At 33.2% G+C, this 22,356-nt stretch overlaps 4 protein-coding genes across 6 annotated transcripts; 1 reads left to right on the top strand and 3 right to left on the bottom strand.

Moving 5' to 3' along the window:
* The first annotated feature begins 290 nt into the window (after positions 1 to 290).
* LOC144552620 (RmlC-like cupins superfamily protein) lies at positions 291 to 1,033 on the top strand. The gene has a single exon (XM_078300608.1). The coding sequence runs from the start codon at positions 351 to 353 to the stop codon at positions 1,014 to 1,016; it is 666 nt and encodes a 221-aa protein (XP_078156734.1). The 5' UTR covers positions 291 to 350; the 3' UTR covers positions 1,017 to 1,033.
* A 1,407-nt stretch (positions 1,034 to 2,440) lies between these two features.
* On the bottom strand, positions 2,441 to 4,459 carry TBL36 (TRICHOME BIREFRINGENCE-LIKE 36). Its single transcript, XM_078300615.1, has 5 exons — positions 4,034 to 4,459; positions 3,659 to 3,830; positions 3,291 to 3,472; positions 3,038 to 3,196; positions 2,441 to 2,918 (listed from the first exon to the last, which is right to left on the bottom strand). Exons 1-5 carry the CDS (start codon positions 4,306 to 4,308, stop codon positions 2,618 to 2,620), a joined length of 1,089 nt encoding a protein of 362 aa, XP_078156741.1. The 5' UTR covers positions 4,309 to 4,459; the 3' UTR covers positions 2,441 to 2,617.
* Positions 4,460 to 5,109: 650 nt separating this feature from the next.
* On the bottom strand, positions 5,110 to 9,758 carry LOC144553077 (putative lysophospholipase BODYGUARD 1). 3 transcript variants are annotated; one of them, XM_078301152.1, is made up of 5 exons: positions 9,652 to 9,758; positions 6,790 to 7,043; positions 6,403 to 6,614; positions 5,812 to 6,076; positions 5,110 to 5,537 (listed from the first exon to the last, which is right to left on the bottom strand). In XM_078301152.1, the coding sequence occupies exons 2-5, from the start codon at positions 7,039 to 7,041 to the stop codon at positions 5,241 to 5,243; spliced, it is 1,026 nt and encodes a 341-aa protein (XP_078157278.1). In that variant the 5' UTR covers positions 7,042 to 7,043; positions 9,652 to 9,758; the 3' UTR covers positions 5,110 to 5,240. The 3 variants fall into 3 exon arrangements, with proteins under 3 accessions (XP_078157278.1, XP_078157279.1, XP_078157277.1); XM_078301153.1 differs by lacking the exon at positions 9,652 to 9,758 and adding an exon at positions 9,564 to 9,596; XM_078301151.1 differs by lacking the exon at positions 9,652 to 9,758 and adding an exon at positions 7,365 to 7,461.
* Positions 9,759 to 11,789: 2,031 nt separating this feature from the next.
* Positions 11,790 to 18,364, bottom strand: LOC144553076 (uncharacterized). Its single transcript, XM_078301150.1, has 5 exons — positions 18,183 to 18,364; positions 16,051 to 16,307; positions 12,881 to 13,092; positions 12,529 to 12,799; positions 11,790 to 12,295 (listed from the first exon to the last, which is right to left on the bottom strand). Exons 1-5 carry the CDS (start codon positions 18,235 to 18,237, stop codon positions 12,002 to 12,004), a joined length of 1,089 nt encoding a protein of 362 aa, XP_078157276.1. The 5' UTR covers positions 18,238 to 18,364; the 3' UTR covers positions 11,790 to 12,001.
* Between the last annotated feature and the right edge of the window lie 3,992 nt (positions 18,365 to 22,356).

Here is a 22,356-nt window from a genome sequence, read left to right as displayed (position 1 = left end):
GACTGAGTCTAAAGATTCCAATGAACCGAGTCAAAGTTCGGACCGAACCTATAGAGTCTAATGAAGTGAGCCAAGTCAGACTTTAGTCTTCAAAGTTGAGTCGAGCCAAGTAGAATTCTAATGAAAAAATGAATAGATCGAACTGAATTTTGAGCTAGTTACCGCGCAGGCTACTAGTACCACTAGCTAGCGAGCGCCAACCAAAGACGACTCGGTCAATTATTGCCATTGGTGTCAAATAAGTTAAAATACTATACACAACACGTCAACATCACACACCACACCATAAATTAGTGCCAAGCCACTCTAGACCTCACAATCCTCTAGCACCGATCGAAGGTTCCAAAACAATGGCAACTTCACTTCTAATCCTTATGCTCTTCTTACTTCCCGTAGCAAAACCGGACTCAGATCCGGTACAAGATTTCTGCGTACCAGACACTGGTTCATCCCCAGTAGAACTAACCAAACTCTCCACATATCCATGCAAGAATCCAGCAAATGTAACTGCTGGCGACTTCGTCTTTTCTGGCATTCTCTCCCCAGGCAACTTCTCACCTGAAACCGGGTTTGCGGGTATATCCGTTACCCCGGTCCAATTCCCTGGTCTTAACACACTAGGCATGTCATTTGCACGTGCGGATTTTCAACCAGGTGGTGTCAATCCACCGCATTATCACCCCCGGGCAACAGAAACCGCATTAGTTTTATCGGGTCGGGTTTACTCGGGTTTTGTTGATTCAACCGGGCGAGTTCATGCAAAAGTAATTGAGAAGGGTGAGGTGATGGTGTTTCCAAGGGGTATGATTCATTTTCAGCTCAATTTAGGGAAATCAATGGCCACAATTTACGGTAGTTTTAATAGTCAGAATCCAGGTCTGGTGAGGATACCTGTTACAGTTTTTGGATCTGGGATAAGAGATAAAGTGCTTGAGAAGGCATTTGGATTGACAAAGGATGAATTGGAGAAATTGAAGAATAGATTTGAGCCTAAAGGTTTGATCATTGATGACTAGAGAAGCTTACACATCAACCAAATCTCTAATTTCTATTTGTTGGATTTTGTTTATTTTGAGTTTCTTTTGGAGGGGTTCAGTTAGGATTAAATTATCTGAGATAGCCAGCTGTAAAGTGGGGTTGTGGGTGGTTGGGAGGGGCAGAGGGGGCAAGAGCAAAATTGGATAAGCCATTTGTTAAAACAGTGAATTGATTCAATGAAAAGCTTTATTGAATAATTTTTCATAGAAAAAATGTACAACACAATGTCGATTTTTTTAAAAAAATAGAATTCTTTTTAAATCTTTCAACACTTGTGCTAGTTTTTAAAAAAAATAACCTCCACCGATTTCAGAGATCGGTGGAGCAAGAAAATCAAAACCAACACCGATTCTAGAGATCGGTGGAGTCAATTTCCCACCCGGCCATTCTCTTGCCACAAAAGATCCTATACTATACCTCCACCGATCTTAGGGATCCGTGAAGGCTTGATTTCCAAAATTCAAATGTGAATTTTTTTGGAACATTGCTAAATGTTTTGTTTGAATTATCCTTTCGGCTAAATTATGCTTATTTGAATTATACAAATGCACAATGCATAGGTAAATATAGAAAAATCATCACATGATCATCAGATATGTGAAGAATTCATGGAGGTAATTTAGCATGAATGGACTGATTCAGGTATTCAATTTATTTCATACCTTTTATTTTCGTCAAATATTTTTAGTTACTAATTAGACTCACCCAACGTAACAAAATATTTCAATTTATTGATACACAGGAAATTAATTATGAAGACAAAATGTTTCAATTTATTTTTAGCATGAATGGACTGATTCAGATCTGGACCGTCTAACCATATTTCTGTTACATCAGAGGATATGGACTTCTCCAATATCCAGATCTGGACTTCTTCAATTTATTGAGGCTCGGTGGAGGGCGGAGTGAGAAATTGGTTTCACCAATCCTACCGATCCCTAGGGTCGGTGAAGGATATTATTTTTAAAAATCACAACACCGTTCTTGTTCTGTTGAAAAGTTAAAAAGGAATTTTATTTTAAAAAAATCACACAATGTCTGTATAGTGGTTACAAGGCTTTTCTTTACCATTTCTGGTAATCATGGGGAGAAGGAGAGAAAACGAGGAGAATAGAGAGGGTTGAATTCACAAAATTGCAACTGGGTTATGCTAAGTGTATTCAGGATTGTCATCTCCAACACCATTTCTGTATTGCAAGCTTTTGGAGAATTGTTGGAAGCTGTGTTTAGATGGCCTGGTTATTTTAACTAATATATCATCGTCACTTCGCAAATTCATATCATTTGGTAGCATTTACAGATGATATTTATTTCTGCACAATTCAGGTTTATAATAATATTTATCAGACCTATGCTGGTAATGTTCGCCCAAAATAAAAGACGCTGTTGTAAATCAACATGGAAAAAATACAAACTGAATTTTGCTAATATAACTCGTGGCCTCAACAATCAAAACACAGGACAAGAAAACCTAATTTCTGAAACAATCTTACATCAATTAGATACTTTTCCCTTGTTCAAATGGGAAGATGGTTGACATCATACAATTGAAAAATTAAGAAAACACAAGAATACAAATCTACACAAGAGTAGAGAGCATCTCATTCCATAAATCAGGCACACCAGGCAAGCACCAGTGGCTACAATCGGAGAAAGTCGGCATGCCATGTCTTGTCCCTCTTACTTGTGGGTCCCCTGTAAAGATTGAAGGATGACCGTCTCTTCTAAGACTTGACATAGTTGTAATATCCATAAGATACACAGGAAAGCTCATCCTTTTCACTATTTCTGTTATTACCAGCAGTTGTGCTGGGATGCGATGCGTACCCCCCGAAAAAACAGTCGGTACTTTTTTTCGGTAGCATTGCCATCCATTGTCCCTGAACATAATTTCAAATATAAGAAACATCTTTTGAAAAATGACATAGAAATGAAATGCTTCTGTTGTTTGTTAGTTAAAAGAATTATAATTACAAACTACTAGCTGTTAATTTGATACCTATTATGCCGAGGTGCGACACTACGAAAGATTACTTTAGTTCGGTTTGGATCCAAGTTTGAGTCGACCCAATTGGCCCATGTGGTTATACCAATTTCATAGGCTACTATCGGATTCAGGTCAGTGAATATCCTTCTCCCTTCCTTGTATAAATCCCACCTTAATATAAAAACATTGATTAGATTCAAAAGAAAAATGCTTAGCTAGCATTAAGAGATATAATTGCTATGAGAGGTCGAAATTATAAACTTACGACTGGTATTTTCCTGTGTGAGTCCACCAATGGGCAGAATCAAATACCAGAAAATCAACTCCAACCCAATATTTAGCGTTCTCTTCTATAGAATCCAAGTGCAATACTCTTTGGTTATTTCCTTCTTCCTTAAGTTCTACCAGCAGAGGAGCCCATGAAAACTCAATCGATGTTTCAAAGTCCTGAAATACCAATAACCAAAAAATTATTCAATTTAATTAGTAAATAGCTAAGAAATTTTTATCTTGCTTTCATGCCTCAATTGATCTGTCTTAACTTTTATCAAGAAAAGGAAAAAGGATAGTTTTTTTTTCCCCTTTTTATGGTTCAGTATCCTTTAATAAAGAAATATGAGGGAAAACACATACAATGGCATGGAAGGTAGTAACAGGACCGTTGGAAGAAATCAATTTTCTATCAGAAGGGATTACGGCTTCGACTAAGCAAAGAAGAGATTCCCACTGATTTCTCATTATGGAGTCGCCTACTAGCATCACCCTTTTCTTCCTAATTTTTCCAAGAAAATCCAATGCATTGAACCTGATCAAAGGTGTAACAATTTCTTAGTCCTAGTCCATTTCTCAAAATTAGATGGTACCAACAAATTTTTTTTTAATCCTTCACATAATTTATCTACCAACAATTTTTTTTTAATCCTTCACATAATTTATCACAACATGATGGAGGTCCTGTGTTATTTGCATGAAAGAAATAACAACAAGAAACAATATAATTATTTATACCTTGGAAGCAAGCAGTTCTTTGGTCTCCAATGCCAGTTTTCGTAATTTGAATCCGGCCTTCCGTTATTCCTACAATTAAATTCAGTGCTAATGTAGGGGCAACTGGACTCATACAACGGGTATGAATTATCATAAACCCATTCTCCTATGGTCATATCACAACCTATTTGTAATTTGGAACTCTCCATGTTTGTGTTATCCAAAGAAGAACAGGTATAGAGAAATTGACAAGCAAATATGAGAATTGTTACAGAAAGGCTTGGCTTTGTACCCATTTTTCACAGGATTTGGGTGCATACAGAGCTCTTTTTAATATAGTATATTCCATGATTTGTCAAATTGTAGGCTTTTAAAGTGTGCCATGAGTTGCCTCCCTTCAAGATGCTCTATGATTTTAGGCAATTGAGATGTTGGTTTCACTGTTGACCTTTTTAACCTTTCCACATTTCTGTCATTTCGACTTTTTATCATCCATACTACCTTAGTCCTTTTCCTATTCCAAATTAAGTAGCTTTGGCAATTGGTCAACCGAGCAATATATAAGGTTGGTCATAAACTTGGTGGATTCAGGTGCTATAATTGCCTTGTTAATGGTACCAGTAACCGGTCTATGATATTTTTATTTGAGGATTTACACTTTCACACTTGAATTCGACATTTTTTTATTTGAGGATAATCAGATTAATTTTGAATTAACTGACTGTTGAATATGCTTCCAGACCCACTTGGGCCGGGAGCCTCTCAAAATAGGCCCATTATGAGCAACTGTATCTACAATTCTATGCACCCCATATCCTTCTGTTTTTAGTTTGTTATATTTTACCAGTACTTTTGTAGTTTCTTTTCTTTTTCTGTTTTTGGCTGGTTGTAACTTTCTAGCTGTAATGCTACTTTTATTCAATGTAATCAACACCTACGGATTTCTGTCAAAAAACAATAATAATAATAATAGAAAACCTGGAGCTGCATTTGTTTATCTCAATTTAGATTTTGTTTATCATGTTCATATTTACGAATTAATTCTTGACTAATTATGCAAGCATATTCTTTCTTATAGAAAATTATGACGACAATAAGGGAGATAAAATCCGTTAAACATGAAGTGAATCACATAGTACTCATTTTATTAACACTCACAAAAAAAAAAAAAATCCAAATGTGCCAGTGCTTACCATTTCTCAATAGGGAATCAAAATCCATGATAATTCTAATATTCTTTAAAAAATGTCTTCAGCACATGATCAGCCATCCTATTGTCAAAAACAAATAGATGGCCGGCCGTAGGCAGTTCGTGGTACTGAATCCATGGGAGCTTTTGCACAATGTACCGAGACATGAAAACCGGAACCATCCAGTCCTCTGCACCGTGCCATAGATGGACTGATCCCTTGTTATTTGGAAATGGGTTAGGCAGGTCAACCAGGCTGAAACCCCATTCACTGAACCATACTTTTATGTCTCGGTGAAGGCTCTCATATACTCCCTGTTGGTATGTTACATTCACCTATACATGTATAAAAATAATATTAACATTCTCTATATTATACTCCTTGTTGATCACTAATGCTAATCGAAATTAAAAGCTATGGGAAATAAGGAAATTACAATATGCTAATCTAATCAATTTTGAGCAAGTTCAATTAAAATTCATCACCCTTTGTGCAAGCCTTTCTATTTAGAAAAAGAAATTATATTCAATGAAACATATTTTGAAGTAATTATTCAATGAAATTATATTTAATGAAATAATCTACTGAAAATAGAGAGAGGGATCGTACGAAATCAGCTGATGCTGCAATCAATCTGGGCAAGATCTGCATGTCCTCGGGGGAGTAAAGGCGCATGTCTCCAGAAATAATACCCGAACGAGGAAACAATGTTTGAGTATTCCACCAATAGACCAACGAAGGGAAGTATCTTGCAACCCAATTTGCACATTTCTCCTGAGGTATTAACCGGTTCCATGTTTGCATTGTTACATTCCAAGGAAAACCTGACCACCAAAAATTGACAGCAGGAGCTAGAAGTATTACTCCAGCTAACCTACAAATGTCACTAAAACCCTAAGAATATAGAGAACAAGGCTTTTATTAATTATTATTTCTATTATTGAAATTGACATCAAATTACTATAATTAACCATTGCACATGGGGCCCTTATGATTAACCAAGGAAAAGACTTTGATAAGGGCAAACATGGAATATGTGGTAATTTATTGTGTACCTAATCTGCAAATGGATTGCCAAAACTGTGTATATGTATAATGAATTGGCAAGGCCTGAATCATCTTTCCTTATCTAACTATGCCCAAATAAATTAGGAAAAGAAACAAAAATTTAAGTATGTTAACTTAGAGCAATTCTGGTACCTATGGGGTATGTGCTGTACCACACTCCAAGTAAATGCACCTCCCAAGGAGCTGCCAATGATGTAGAATTTGGATCCTAAATTTAGATTATCAGCAAGCTCCTCGACATCCATTGCAATTGTCTTAGCATCTCTTTTCGGATCTGGGTCACTCTCTCCATAACCTGGTCTATCATAGGACAATAAATACACTCCTAACACTTCAAATACTTCCTATGAAAAGGCAAAACCAAAAAGAAAAAAGCATTCAGAACCTGAATTATCAAAATTTCTTGCTTCTACTCAGAAATTATGTATCACTAACTTTTTTTAGAACCATGGCAACGGCTGCGAAGTATAATTTTCATTAAATAAATAATATATCACTTAATCAACGATCGACATCTACCTGAGAGAATGGGGGGATACCAAATCGGGAACTGGCGAATCCATGAAGATAAATAATCTTGTGCTTGGCATTTTCCTTCGGGACACCCCATTCCTTGTACGCTAAATATCTCCCGTCTTTTAGTTTACTCCTGGGAGCAGTGATTGGTGGTCCATTTGGAGTGCCGCATAATTTAGGCGGCGGGGGTTGATTTCTTTGATATACCCATGCAGCCAAAACAACTAAAAACAGAACACAAAGTGGCTTAACCATACCTGACAAGAAAAGAAACATTATGTTAGATAAATTGCAATTGCTGACAGGAAAACATAACAATTAAATTCTGAACTGGATTAGTGAGGTTTTATTTCATTCTATGCTGTCTTTATCTAGGTAAAGTGGTAAACCAAAACAATTCATCAATTAATTTACTGCCAAATAATCGTTAAGCCACTTCTTTTTTTTTGTGGTTGTGTTTCGTATCTTAACTTTTGACACACTCTATTGAGCCAAGTTATGGAGGAGGAAAAAGAATTCCTCAGTACAAAAAAAAATCATCAGAGATAACCAGCAGTGAAGTATAGAGGCCTGCTAACAATTGTTCAGGAAATTTTTTGATCCAGGTTCACCCATCAACCTTGTAGCATCACAGCACCCCTTTCATAATTGTGAACCATATAGAAATTTAAAGGGAGAATTTCTAGTATGCCCATGTAAACTTCTAAAATAGCCAATTACCCATCAAAACACCATAATATCCAATATCCCCATAAAAATTTAACTTTTTATCCAATATCCCCTTTTGTTTATATAATCTTTTATTTAGTCATTTTAAAATTTGAAATTACAAATATGTCCTTCATTTTAAACCCTTCTCTCTCCTTCACTGTATTGAGCATTATAAGTTGGAGTTAGGCTGGGGTGCTATGGATAGCATAGTGGCCTCTATGCTACGGCTCAATATTCGAGTTTTCAAAATCCAAACGGTCGATCCGAACCGTTCATCTTATTCTCCATATTAATATCTGCTTGGAGACCAAATTTTACATTTTTCTGAATTTTTTTACTATTTATTAAGTATTTTACAAAATTGTTGATCCAACGGTGGCTGCACAAAACAGTAAAACCATTGGATTAGCGATTTTCAAAGTGGCTTAATAAATAGTAAAAAAATTCAGAAAATTATAAAATTTGGTCTCCAAGCAGATATTAATATGGAGAATAAGATGAACGGTTCGGATCGACCGTTTGGATTTTGAAAACTCGAATATTGAGCCGTAGCATAGAGGCCACTATGCTATCCATAGCACCCCAGCCTAACTCTATAAGTTGATATCTTTTCATTGTTAGATATCCTTTGTCAGAACGTTCATCTTTTGCAAATTAGAAGCAATATTTGCTATGCCATTTCTATTAGCAACTGAGCGTTGATTACATCCAGCTAGTTTGAGCAATATTAAAATGTGAATGTGACAAAACTGATGCTTAACAGTACCAGTATCTGGTGTAGACTGCCTGTGTACCAGTAGGTGGCAGGAAAAGAATAATAAATAGAAATTTGATATATCCACTAAAATAACAGCATAGAAATCACAAATTGGAACATTTAATGATATTGCAACTACTCTTCTTGTCAAAGCAAATTATGTCCTTATGCAAGTATCTTATGCAAGTATCAGTGAAGGAAATTATGTCCTTATAAGCAAATTATGTCAAAACAAATTGGAACCCTTCTCTCTCCTTCACTAATTAATAGAACGAACTTATGAAATATACTTGAGCATATCTAAAATATAGAAACTGAAAGGGAAAAATAAACATAAGAGAAAAAAGAAACAAGAAGAAATTTATTTCACGGTATTTCTCCAAAACAACTCAAATACTTTAGAAAATGCACAACGCCATCTCAAATAATGATGAAATTTAAAATGAAATCTAAAGCACCATGCTAGAAACAAATGAAAAAAAAAAAAAAAGAATATGAAAAAATGGGCTTTCTGATACTGAGCCTTAATTAGAAAAAAAAAATTCAAAATGGCGATGCCCCTGCAACCAGTTAAATTCTTTTAATTAAAATTTTATGCTCTTTTTTCCAGATGATGATAATAAATTGCTACATTTTATACATAAATATCAATTCATTCTCATCTCCAGTTGCAGTAAGAGCACACCACCCCCACAATATAATCTTCCAATTGAGATAAAACAAGAAAACCAAGCTCTCTAGTGGGTTTCTTAAAAACTAATCATATGGAGAGCACATGGCGATGAAAACAGAGAAACAATTGCACTATAGGGTCCACAGTCCAGAGTATCTTAATGGAACAATTAGGGCTGAGGCTTGGACTTAGTTAGCAGTTTATTTTTTGTTGAGAACAACGACGCTCAGTTGCTAATAGAAATGGCATAGCAAATATTGCTTCTAATTTGCAAAAGATGAACGTTCTGACAAAGGATATCTAAAAATGAAAAGAAATCGACTTATAATGCTTACAGTGAAGGAGAGAGAAGGGTTTAAAATGAAGGACATATTTGTAATTTCAAATTTTAAAATAACTAAATAAAAGATTAAATAAACAAAAGGGGGATATTGGATATTGGTGTTTTGATGGGTAAATTGGCTAGTTTAGAAGTTTACATGGGCAAACTAGAAATTCTGTGTATATGATTCACACTTGATACAATTTCATGTGTCCAAACGTGCAACAGGGATGGTGGGCGAGTTGAGAATTACGTGCAAACTTATTATTCAAATGATTTGATACACTGAATTGCTAACAAAAAAGGGAACATACCTTCAGGAACAATAAATAATCAATTAATTGGGGGGGGGGGGGGGGGGGGGGGGGGGGGGGGGTTGGCGGTTGGTTAAGAAGGCAAAACCTGATAACTGATAAGTAAGGATTGCTGTCACCTAAAATAAAGTTAGGGATTGCTCTAACTCAGTTTCCACTTTCCAGCAATTTTGATCAGGGATTGCTGTTTAAGATAGTTTAATAGAGTTAGTTTGATCTGGCTTGAAGAAAAATCAATTTTCCGGGTGATCAAATTTGACCAGGAAAAGAAAGTCATGTTAGCTGACGAAAGAAAACGTTACCCATGTGACCGAAGTTTCAAAAATCCCGGCCATTTTTATTAATATCCTAAAAAAAAAGAAAATTTTAAAACTGGCTCCGCATTTGTGTTTTTTTTTTAAATTGCCCCGACCGCTGGGCCCACGGGCGGCCCACCCTCCCTAGAAGACCACCCGGCCAGGAGTGGTCCACTAGGGACCAGACCGCCTGGGGGCCGGGCGGTCCGTTATTTTTTTTTTAGAGAGATCTTAATATTTTGATTTAAATAATTTTGTGAATAAATTTTTTTCTTGTTTAGAGTGTATGCCAAAAAAATAAGACATTTGATATATTTATGAAGTGATGTCCTAACTCTTTATAACTTTGATTTGATTTATCAGTTGGATATCACAAGTCTAAATATGACACTAATTAAGGACTTGGCATTGATTCTTAAATTTTCAAGTTCTGACAGCTTGTTGATCTTCTTCTCTTTATTTCTAGTACTAAAACAGTAATTTAGAGCTACTAAAATATGAACAAACCTCAAATTAGATCTATGTCTATGCACAAAGCACCATAAACTGATCTCTGGTATGGTACCAAATCAAAACTCAGCAGCCAAGCACTAAGCAAAGGCCACTAGTATAGTGCAATGCACTAAAAACATCAAATTTGACATATTCTGGTAAATCAGCAAGTCTGAATTGATACAGAGATCAAACTGAAAAACTAATTATACCAGCATGTAGAGCATTCCAAAATACACAGAATTGACACAAATTTCAATTTATTTGGATTTTTGTACAATTAGTTATGAATTTTCAAAGTTTAGCTTTCGAAAAAACTTTAAATAGCCATAACTTTGGCCAGGAAAGTCGGATTTGCGCGTATGACTACTTTTCGGAAAGGGGGGACGAGACGGATCCGAATATCACCCGGGATAGTTCTCGGGAATCCGAAGCATCAAAATTTCAAAAAAACATCGTTTAGTGCCTCAAAAATTCAGTTTAAGTTTTCGTTCAACGATAGATACAACGATCGGTATTTTGTTTAGTCAAAAGCCTAAGAGGTTATTCAAGAATTATTTATATAATTATTTTAAAATGTATTTATTATTTATTGTGTGCGTTTGCCTATCTCCGAGCAAAAGGTATATGTCGACAATAATTCTCTAAAAAAAATAGAAGTTAACATCATTGAGACAATCTAACTATATTTCCTTGTGTATTTTTTAATAAAATAAATTATTAAGAATCAAGGCCAAGTCCTTAATTAGTGTTATTTTTAGACTTGTGATATCCAACTGACAAATCAAATCAAAGTTATAAAGAGTTACAACATCACTTTATAAATATATCAAATGTCTTATTTTTAGGCATACACTTTAAACAAGAAAAAATTTTCTTCACAAAATTATTTAAATCAAAATATTGAGATCTCTCTAAAAAAATAATAATAATAATAATAATTAGAGGACCCAGCGGTCGGAGCAGTGGGTCTGCTAGGGAGGGTGGGTCGTCCGTGGACCCAGCGGTCGGAGCAGTTTTAAAAAAAAAAATCCAATGCGGGAATAATTTTAAAATTTTCTTTTTTTTAGGGTATTAATAAAAATGGCCGCAAAAATCCCTTATGTAATTTCTTTAGTACTATAGTTATTTTTATGCTTTTCAAAAAGATTTCTTTAGTACTATAGTTATTTTTATGCTTTTCAAAAAGAAAAGAAAATACCTACGGGTCATGAAGATACCAAAAAAAGAAAAAAAAATATGAAGGTGCTTTTCAAAATTTTGAATGTAACTTTTCTTCAAAAAAAAATTTTTGAAAGTAACGCTTATTGAAAACGTGGGTAGCTGATTGCAGATTATAGAAAGCCGTGTGATGTTAAAAGAGGGCAGCTTGACCAGTATTTGCTAGGTTAAAAATCTTGATGCGTAGATTGGAACCCATACCACATGAAAAAACTAATTTGACTATGATTATAATTTCATAATTATTCCTAGTGATTTTATTTCCAAACAGTGTCTACATGTATTAAATACACTCCACGTCACCAGATTTTTTCAAAAAGTCCCCATAATTTCGTATCCAACCAGCACAATACTGTGCAAAACATTACTAAGCATCAAGCTGAACGCTGTCCGTAAGGATTAACCGGAAACCCTAATATGTGGTCTTATCTAATCCTCTTGTAAGAGGGTCCTCACAATAGTATCTCCCATCCCTTCTTTCAAAGGAAACATATGACCAGTTGAAGATAGCTCATGGTATGTAATCCATGGGTGTACTTGCGCGATATACCGAGACATATGTACCGGTACCATCCAATCATCCGCCCCATGCCATAGATGCACTGATCCTTCATTGTTTGGAAACGGGTTTTTCAAGTCTAACGGGCTGAAATCCCAGCTACCAAACCCAACAATCATGTCTCGGTCGAGGGTCTCGTGCTTTCCTTGCTGTAGTATTTGCCCCTAGAGACACAGATCAATAAAATCACGTTTTTAATACCACTAAATATTATTACCAAAAAGTAACAAATATTAAGTTTATTGCTGCAGCCTGAAGTTCTATGTTCAAATTTTTTTACCAGTGTGGTTTAATTTGGTGATTTTTTTTTTTGTAACTTGAATTAATTATGTCACTACAATTAGCATAAAAATAATAGAGAAATAATTAAAAAATTGTCGCAAGAAAAATAGTATACCGCATAGGCCGCTCTTGCGGGGCCGACCCATTTGTCCAAGAGTTGCAAATCGCTAGGCGGGAAAATGCGCGGATCACCTGAGATAACACTCGAAGAAGGAAAATATTTCTGTGTGTTCCACCAGTGCAAGATCCCAGGGAAATGGTGAGCTACCCAAACTGCCCATTTGTCTTGGGGCAGTTGCACATTCCATGCTTCCTCTGTAACATTCGTCGGAAATCCTGACCACCAGTAATTCGCTACGGGGCCAAGAAGTACTGCTCCAGCTAACCTATTGTTGTCTCAAGTTGAATTACTAAAAAGGAAATATGAAAAAACAAGAGCAAGAGGAGGCTTATTGATGATACCATACCTATGCGGTATGTACTTTAGAATACTCCAAACAGCTTCACCTCCCATGGAGTAACCAATTACATAAAACTTAGGACCTAATTGCAAATTGTCGGCCATTTCTTCTATATCGGTTGCAATGCTTTTTACTGTCTTTTTTGGGTATGGATCGCTCTCTCCGTACCCAGGTCTATCAAATCCAACCAAGTAGATACTCAGTTCTTCAAGCACTTCCTATAAAAAACATAGAGTTATTTACTCTATTTTAATTAGTTTCAAATAAACTTCTTTACAGATAAAAATACGGTATTTATGTGGCTAGTTTTTCATAATACTATACTAACTAAAGACAATTTGATCAAGAAATAGTGGAATGGTAACACACAATGCCAATTTTGTTGTCAGCAGGAATCTATCGACCATCTGTTTTTACTTTGCCCTTTAGCACTGCAGGTTTGGTTCTGATTAGATAAAAACCAAGATGTAATACACCAATAACAGAATTGAGATGATTTTCTAGTTTATGCTAAGTCCCTTGAACACACTGATGAGGTTGGTTTTCTAATAGTACTACGTGCAGTTAGTTGGTTCATGTGAAAACATAAAAATGACATTTGCTTTAATAATGCTCAAATCAAATCTGCTATAAATATTATACTAACGATTAAATCTTTGTGTCTATATTGAACAGGTAACATGAAAAAGAAGTTCAAGGATGCAGTTGGCAACTGCATTCCAGTAATTAAAGATGCTATTCCACTTAGTCAATATGTGCCTCTCTCCATGGTGGTGTACCAGCCAACAGGGGCAGAGCCAGATGCAGTGCTTCCTTAGTTAGCTGATGAAGTCCAAGAATTTGTTTTGCTCTAATAGATTAAGTAGCCTCGGCCTTTTACTAAGTAGCTTAGTATTAGCAAATCTTAAATACTTTTGAAACTTGCAGTATGTTATGATTGTGGCGATGTATGAACTATTATCCTTTCTTTCTTTTGCATTTGGTAGTTGGTCCAGGTTATCGGCAACTTAAGAACAAAAATATGGTTTGTATTTAACTCAATTTTAACAATGGAATGAGCTTTTTGCCTCTTTTAAAAAAGAATAAAAAATAAAAATAAAAATACGGTTTCTTTGTTAGAATTGTAAACACTTTTTGTTTCTTTTAGGTCAGATTTTTAGCAAGTTGGATTTTAAAGGACTTTTAATCTAGTTTATTTCTTTTACTTGCAAAAATTGAGAAAATGTTCAAGTGGGTACAGGATACGTTCTCCGAGGCGCACTTGTCATGCGAGTTGCCGTATTGGTATCTACATGTTTCATTAATAGGCTAATAGCATTTCATTATCAATGCATTCCTTTTTTTCCGTTTTAAAGTAGAGTAATTGGCATTTTTCACTGGACTTGTATGACACGCAAATTTGCTGTTTTTCTCTTTGCAGGTCTTATTCACCAACATCAGCTATTGACATTTATAATGGATTCCTATGACATGCAAATTGTTTTTCTCTTTCTAGATCTGGTTCACATGCATCGACAAGATATCTACCGAAATTTTTATTAATAACCAAAAAAAATTAGAAAATTAGAAAATACCCAACTTTTCGTAAGAATTTGAAATCTGCCTCTTTTGGACTAAATAACCGGACCAAGCCTCTCTTTCCAATTATTTAATCACCGGATTCAGAAATTGGTCCGATGACTAAATAACGGGATTTGTGTTTTTTTTTTTATTTTTTTTTAACAAAACATATTTTTTATTTATTTATTTATTTTTTGTATTGAAATATTAGAAATATTTAATATAGTTATTTGAAAATAAATGGAATACAATATAATTTGATTTATTAGAAAGACTGCGACAAATAACCCGGATCAACGTTTTTCAGACCGAATTTTTCACAGCTGTAAGAAAAATTTTAATTTGTCTTTGTGTTATTGGGGAAAAAAATTAATATGCTTTGAATGTGAGTTATTGATCGCGGTTCAAAAGTCACTTCTAGTGAATACATAAAATACTGTAATCCTTCAAATACATTTAATTTCTAAAGAAATTATATCTGTTTTGATAATTCTTTTTTAATAACAATCATTAAATTACTTAAATTTTTTGTTTTTTTTTTCACTGAACTTGTATGACATGCAAATTTGCTGTTTTTCTCTTTGTAGGTCTTATTCACCTACATCAGCTATTGACATTTACAATGGATTCCTATGACATGCAAATTGTTTTTCTCTTTCTAGATCTGGTTCACATGCATCAACAAGATACCTACCGAAATTTTTATTAATAACCAAAAAAATTATAAAATTACAAAATATCCAACTTTTCGTAAGAATTTAAAATCTATCCCTTTCGGTGACTAAATAACCGGACCAAACCTCTCTTTCCAATTATTTAATCACCTGATCCAGAAATTGGTCCGATGACTAAATAACCGGTTTTGTATTTTTTTTTCTTTTTTCTTTTACAAAACAGAATTTTTTTAAATTTATTTATTTTTTGTATTGAAATATTAGAAATATTTAATATAGTTCGTTGAAAATAAATGGAATACAATATAATTTGATTTATTAGAGAGACTGCGACAAATAATCCGGATCAACATTTTTCAGACCGGATTTTTCACAGCTGTAAGAAAAATTAATATTTTTCTTTATGTGTTATTGGAAAAAAAAATTAATATGCTTTGAATGTGAGTTATTGATCACGGTTCAAAAAATCATTTTTAGTTAATACAGAAAATATTGTAATTCTTCTAATACATTTAATTTCTAAAAAGTTGTATCTGTTTTGAGAAAATATATGTTCAAAAATCATTTTTAATTAATTTGTTGTTTTTCTCTTTGTAGGTCTTATTCACCTACATCAGCTATATATTGACATTTATAATGGATTCCTATGACACGCAAATTGTTTTTCTCTTTCTAGATCTGGTTCACATGCATCAACAAATCTACTTACCTATAGTATACATAGTATACAACAGTCAACAGTAAAACATTAGGTGTAAAATAGATGTTCTGTTTATTCTACCTTCATAACTATGTCGTTATCAGGTCTGATCTAGATACTGAGTTTCTTGAGGTCACAAGGTCCCATTAAATTTGTTTCTTTCGTGTATAGAGTAACAATATTAAATAGGTCAGCATTATTGATCAAAGAAAATACGACAAATTAAAATAAAAAGGAAGAACCTGAGATACTTTCAGAGCATCGTATCGGCAAGAAGCAAAACCATGTATAAAAATTATTTTGTTTTTGGCTGTTTCCTTTGGTACACCATACTCCTGGTATGCCACATGCCTTCCATCATTCAGTTTTATTCTCGCAGCGGTAACAGGGGGGCCATTTGTGGTGCCGCATATCTTAGGTGGCGGCGGTTTGATCGGCTCAAAGATTAATCCAGCCAATAAAACCAATAAAGGAATAGCTGCTAGTCTTTTAACCATCCCTGTTAGATAAACTATGTTTTAGAATAAAGAAAATTGATATGTGCAGACTATATATAAGAATAACAGAGAATAGAAAAGATACTATGTCACTGACAGACTGGCCCCACACTAAGTACACAACGACTCTAATACAAAGTTTGGTTGCAGAAAAGAAAGAAGATCCGAATTGATAGTTCAAGATCTTTTCGTACGGACATCACATATTTTATTCACTTAAACATTAAATGTCCTAATGGATACTTACAAGACTGAAATATCAATACCAAGCAGATTTAGACCGCACATGTAAAAATAAAATAGTGAAATAAACACCGATTTTTTTATTAATAGAAAATATAAATAAAATATATTGTGAAAGAGGATCGCTTTTGTGGAAAATCAAAATCTAGAAAAAACGGAATAGATTATCCCGTCCAGCATTGTAGTAATTTTTTTTTCATTCTCTTAGATGATACCAAAAAAAAAAAATGTTACAGTGCTAAACAGGATAATCTATCCCATTAAAAAAAAAATTCTGATTAGCGAGATTAACAGAGCACTAATCTAGACGGAATGATTTATCCCGTCTAGATACTGTAGCTAGACGGGATAAACCATCTCATTTTTTCTAGATTTCGATTTTCCAACAAAACGATACCCTTTTCCGATATTTTATTTTATTTTATTTTATTTTCAATTAATAAAAAAATCGGAAATAAACAACCTGTATATTCATTTATTTAATACCTTCCTGGTCCACTCTGATTAGACAGAGATTAAAAAATAAGTGCGAGAACAGCAACATTAATATAATATTATGGAATAAACAAGGACAATTTAAAAATTGAAATAGAATAAATAACAACAGCAAATTGCAACTGCCTACTTTAAGAATCCAACATAACAAACAAAATTTGATTGTTGTCTTAAAAAGCTAGAAACTATTGGCTGTCGTGGATTGAAAATTTTTGAAATTGAAATTTGCAAGTTCCAATTTTGAATTGAAAAACTTTGAAATTGGAACTTGCAAAAACATAACTGAAACAAGGCCACCCAGAACAATATCAAAAGAAACTTTTCTTTGAGTAAGCAGGTGAACCTAATTGAAAGATTTAGTTAACCGATAAAAAATTATTGCACTAAGACGGAAGATAATATACAGAAGAGAAAGGAAAACCCCAGCGAAATTAAAGAATTAATTGAGCATATTATTTTGTTTCTCATTTTCTTTTTCATTTTTATTTTCCAGATTTTATTTTGTTCAAGAAATGAGGTAAAGAACCGAGTCACTATCCCGTTTCAAAGGAAAAGTACTGAAAGAAGTAGTAGTTTTAAAGGAAAAGTACTGAAAGAAGTAGTAAAAGTTGACAGCAGCCATTGGTTAGCCGAAATAATGAAAAAGACGAAGGGGAAGACTTGCAAAGAAGACCCTTTGTAACGCACATCTCAACAGCGCTGCAATGTGCTGCACGCCTGCACGGTGCACGGGTCTTTAACAGTACAATTTATATTAAGAGCATTTGATGGGAAATCATACACGAATTTTGATACAACCTGGACCGTCGGATCCGTGCTGCAATCTGCGTAGGACAGCAGATGATTCCGATTTCACCCAGCAGTACCAACAAAATTGTAAAGCAGAGTGAAAAGATTTGGAGAGAGAATCTCGAAAGAACAAAAAGGATTCAATGGCGACTCTTTAGGATTACAACTTTAGATCTTGTCCCCTAAAAGTGTATGAATAAATTAACCCTCCCACATGACATGGTGAGTCCGACATGAAATTATTTTTTAATATACCAATTCTCTCGCTCGTACCAAGAGAGTATACCAGCGAAGCGATTGAGCAAGAAAGGTTGAGATCAAGAGAGAGAAAGAGAGAGGTGCCGAGATACCTGAAGAGGAGGAAGAAGGGGGTGGTTTGTTTTTGTTCTTGGTGGAATCGACCATCGTTTTTGTGTGTATTTTTTCCGGGATTGTTTGGTTTCTTCTTCGTAGCGTCTAAAAGCAATGACGGAAGTAAACAACTATAAATAGATAGAACAGTGGGAGCCTGGGAGGGGACACTCGCAAACCACTGCGTATGGTATGGGGATTTATAGTCTATAGAAACGGTGGGGTCAGGGAAACCACACTTATTTTAATGCTCAAATTTTTGAATCTGCGCTCTATAGTTAACTGGTTTCTATTGAGTCCATATCCTTGAGTTTGAGGTGACAGAATATTCCTGTTTAGATCCAGACCGTCCGATCAGAATTCGGCTAATCTGATCTGAGGAGGTGGAATATATGGGCCTGTTCGGTTGTCAATTTCCTTTGGAGATTTTAATGGATTATAAATCCTTCGGCTGTCAATTTTTTACTCAAAATATTTCCATAGGTTGTACCCATTTATTTCATTTTCAATACAATTTAGTGGGATAAAAAACCGGAGCTCATACTTCATTTCTTTTTAATTTCTTTTAAAAAAATCATAAATTTTAAAAACCACTCACCCATTTGATTTTGAATCGTGGGACTAAATCTATGTTATGGATCCATATTTTTTTTCTTTTGTAATTATATATATCTCAGAGCATAAAAATCAGATATTTTAATGTCAACTATTTAATTACCAAGAAGCGCAATATATATGCTCTCGTACAATTTATTATGTCAAAATAATAAGATGCAAGAAATACACATGCGTAATTTTTATTCTTTGGTCTGGTGCTCTAATAATTTTTATAATAATAAAGCAAGAAATCGTATGCTATATATTTATATTAAATGTTTATTTTTTTGTAAATGTTTCTAATATATATATATATATATATATATATATATATATATAGAGTTAGGCTGGGGTGCTATGGATAGCATAGAGGCCTCTATGCTACGGCTCAATATTCGAGTTTTCAAAATCCAAACGGTCGATCCGAACCGTTCATCTTATTCTCCATATTAATATCTGCTTGGAGACCAAATTTTACATTTTTCTGAATTTTTTTACTATTTATTAAGTATTTTACAAAACTGTTGATCCAACGGTGGCTGCACAAAACAGTAAAACCGTTGGATTAGCGATTTTCAAAGTGGCTTAATAAATAGTAAAAAAATTCAGAAAATTATAAAATTTGGTCTCCAAGCAGATATTAATATGGAGAATAAGATGAACGGTTCGGATCGACCGTTTGGATTTTGAAAACTCAAATATTGAGCCGTAGCATAGAGGCCTCTATGCTATCCATAGCACCCCAGCCTAACTCTATATATATATATATATAGGAGGGTTCAAATGCACCCAAATTTTTGTGCACCCAAATGCACCCTATCCTTTTTCTCTGTTTTCAAAGTCCGAATAGTCAATCCGAACCGTTAGATGCGATCTATATATTAAGATGTGCTTGGAGACCAAACTTTACATTTTTGGAATTTTTTTACTATTTATTAAGCCACTTTAAAAATCGCTGATTCAATGGTCCAGAAAATACAAAATCAGCGATTTTCAAAGTGGCTTAATAAATAGTAAAAAAATTCCAAAAAATGTAAAATTTGGTCTCCAAGCACATCTTAATATATAGATCGTATCTAACGGTTCGGATTAACTATTCGGACTTTGAAAACGAAGAAAAATGATTTGAAAGATATGGTGCATTTGGGTGCACAAAAATTTGGGTGCATTTGAACCCTCCTCATATATATATATATGCAAATGTTTGTAAATTGTTGTTTTTTTTTATTTTTGCAATTAGATATTTTAAATGTTTATTTTCTTATTTTGTTATATAATAATTATTCTATTAAAATTATTTTATTGATATCAACTTTTTTTTAGAAAGAAAATAGATTTCCTATAATTATTCTCACAGTACAACCGAACACTCATTCATTATGTTTCCATAATTATTTTCATATATAATTATGAGTGTGGGTTCCTGCAAATAAAAAAGTGAGTTCCCCAACTCGTCAAATCCCATCCTGCACAATCCCATGACAAACGAACAAGCCCTTAGTACCAAATTTTTTTAATAATACCCTCAACAACAAAAAATAAACTAAGAGACCACTGATTTGTGAAAAATCCATATTTACTCAGGCTATAACATGAAATGAAATGGCGGATCTATTCTTTGCAGGCCATCAGTTATTGTTGTGGCCCCGCAAAAACCAAAAATTGTTACAGTTAATTTTAATATATTTGATTAATAATTTTTAAAAATAAAAAAACAACTAATGATTTAAATATGTTAGAAATAATATCAAACAAAATAGATAAAACATCTTATAATTTAGATGCCCGGTTTTTTTATTAATATCCAAAAAACAAATAAAATTTAAAAAAATATACAAATCCCGAATAAATTTCAAAAAATACCCAAACCGGTTATCCAATAACCGGATTTGGGACAAATGTCCGGTTAACGGATTACCGGACTCAAAAAATAAATCCGGTTAACCGTTAACCGGAAAGTTATATATATTTAAAAAAATAAAAAATCCGGTTAATGGTTAACCGGACTCATATTTTTTTTTTAAGTTGTGTTTTTTTTTTAAATAGAATTTTTTTTATTTTTTGTATTGAAATATTAGAAATGTTGAATATATTTATTTAAAAATAGATGAAATACAATATAATTTGATTTATTAGAAAGACTGCAACAAATAACTCGGATTAATATTTTTCAGGCCGGATTTTTCGCGGCTGTAAGAAAAATTAATATATTTATTTATGTGTTATTGGAAAAAAATAAAAATGCTTAGATTATGAGTTATTGATCCCGGTTCAAAAGTCACTTCTATGTAATCCAGAAAATATTGTGATCCTTCTAGGACATTTAATTTATAAAAAGTTGTATCTATTTTAATAATTCTTTTTTAATAACAATAATTAAATAACTTAAAGTTTTTATTTTTTTTTTCAAAAATAGATACAACTTTTCATAAATTAAATGTCCTAGAAGGATCACAATATTTTCTGTATTACATAGAAGTGACTTTTAAACCGGGATCAATAACTGAGAATCTAAGCATTTTTATTTTTTTTTCCAATAACACATAAAGAAATATATTAATTTTTCTTACAACCGCGAAAAATTCGTCCTGAAAAATATTAATTCGGGTTATTTGTTGCAGTCTTTCTAATAAATCAAATTATATTGTATTCCATCTATTTTTAAAGAAATATATTCAACATCTCTAATATTTCAATACAAAAAAAAATTATGTTTTAAAAAAAAAACACAACTTTAAAAAAAAAAATATATATATATATATATGAGTCCGGTTAACCATTAACCGGATTTTTATTTTTAAAAAAAAAAAAAAATTATAACTTCCCGGTTAACGGTTAACCGGATTTATTTTTTGAGTCCGGGAATCCGTTAACCGGACATTTGTCCCAAATCCGGTTATTGGATAACCGGTTTGGGTATTTTTTGAAATTTATTCGGGATTTGTATATTTTTTTAAATTTTATTTGTTTTTTGGATATTAATAAAAAAATCGGTTTAGATTCACTATAAGGACTTTGAAACATTTTTCATGTAGGAATTTTTCCGGCTGTAAAAAAAATTAAACTATTTCTTGGTGTGTTACTAGGAAAAAAAATGATTTGAATCAAAATTATTGATCCTAGTTCAAAAGTCACTTCTAGTAAATAAAGAAATTACTGTGGTCCTACTACATTCAAATTCTAAGGCAATATATCTATTTTTAAAAAATGATTTTCCGTCATGTCAAATCAATTTTTTTTCGAAAATAGATGGAGTATCTTACAATTTGAATGTACTAGAATGATCACGATAATTTCTTTATTTATCTATAAGTGATTTTTTAACGGGGATAAATAATTCAGATCCAAAGCATTTTTATTTTTTTTCAATAACACATCAAGAAATAGTTCTTTTTTTATAGCGGGAAAAATTCTACCTGAAAAATATTTCAATGTCCTTCTAGTACATCTAAATTATAAGATATTTTATTTATTTTGTTTGATATTTTTTTCTAACATATTCAAATTATTAGTTGTTCTGTCTATTTTTTTAAAATTATTAAATAAATCAATAAGATTCACCGTAACAGTTTTTGG

This window comes from Carex rostrata, chromosome 4, assembly GCF_964058835.1.
Source record: "Carex rostrata chromosome 4, lpCarRost1.2, whole genome shotgun sequence".
NCBI classification, from domain to species: domain Eukaryota; kingdom Viridiplantae; phylum Streptophyta; class Magnoliopsida; order Poales; family Cyperaceae; genus Carex; species Carex rostrata.
Note: the sequence above shows the minus strand (reverse complement) of the source record. Positions and strands in the feature narration are given on the sequence as shown.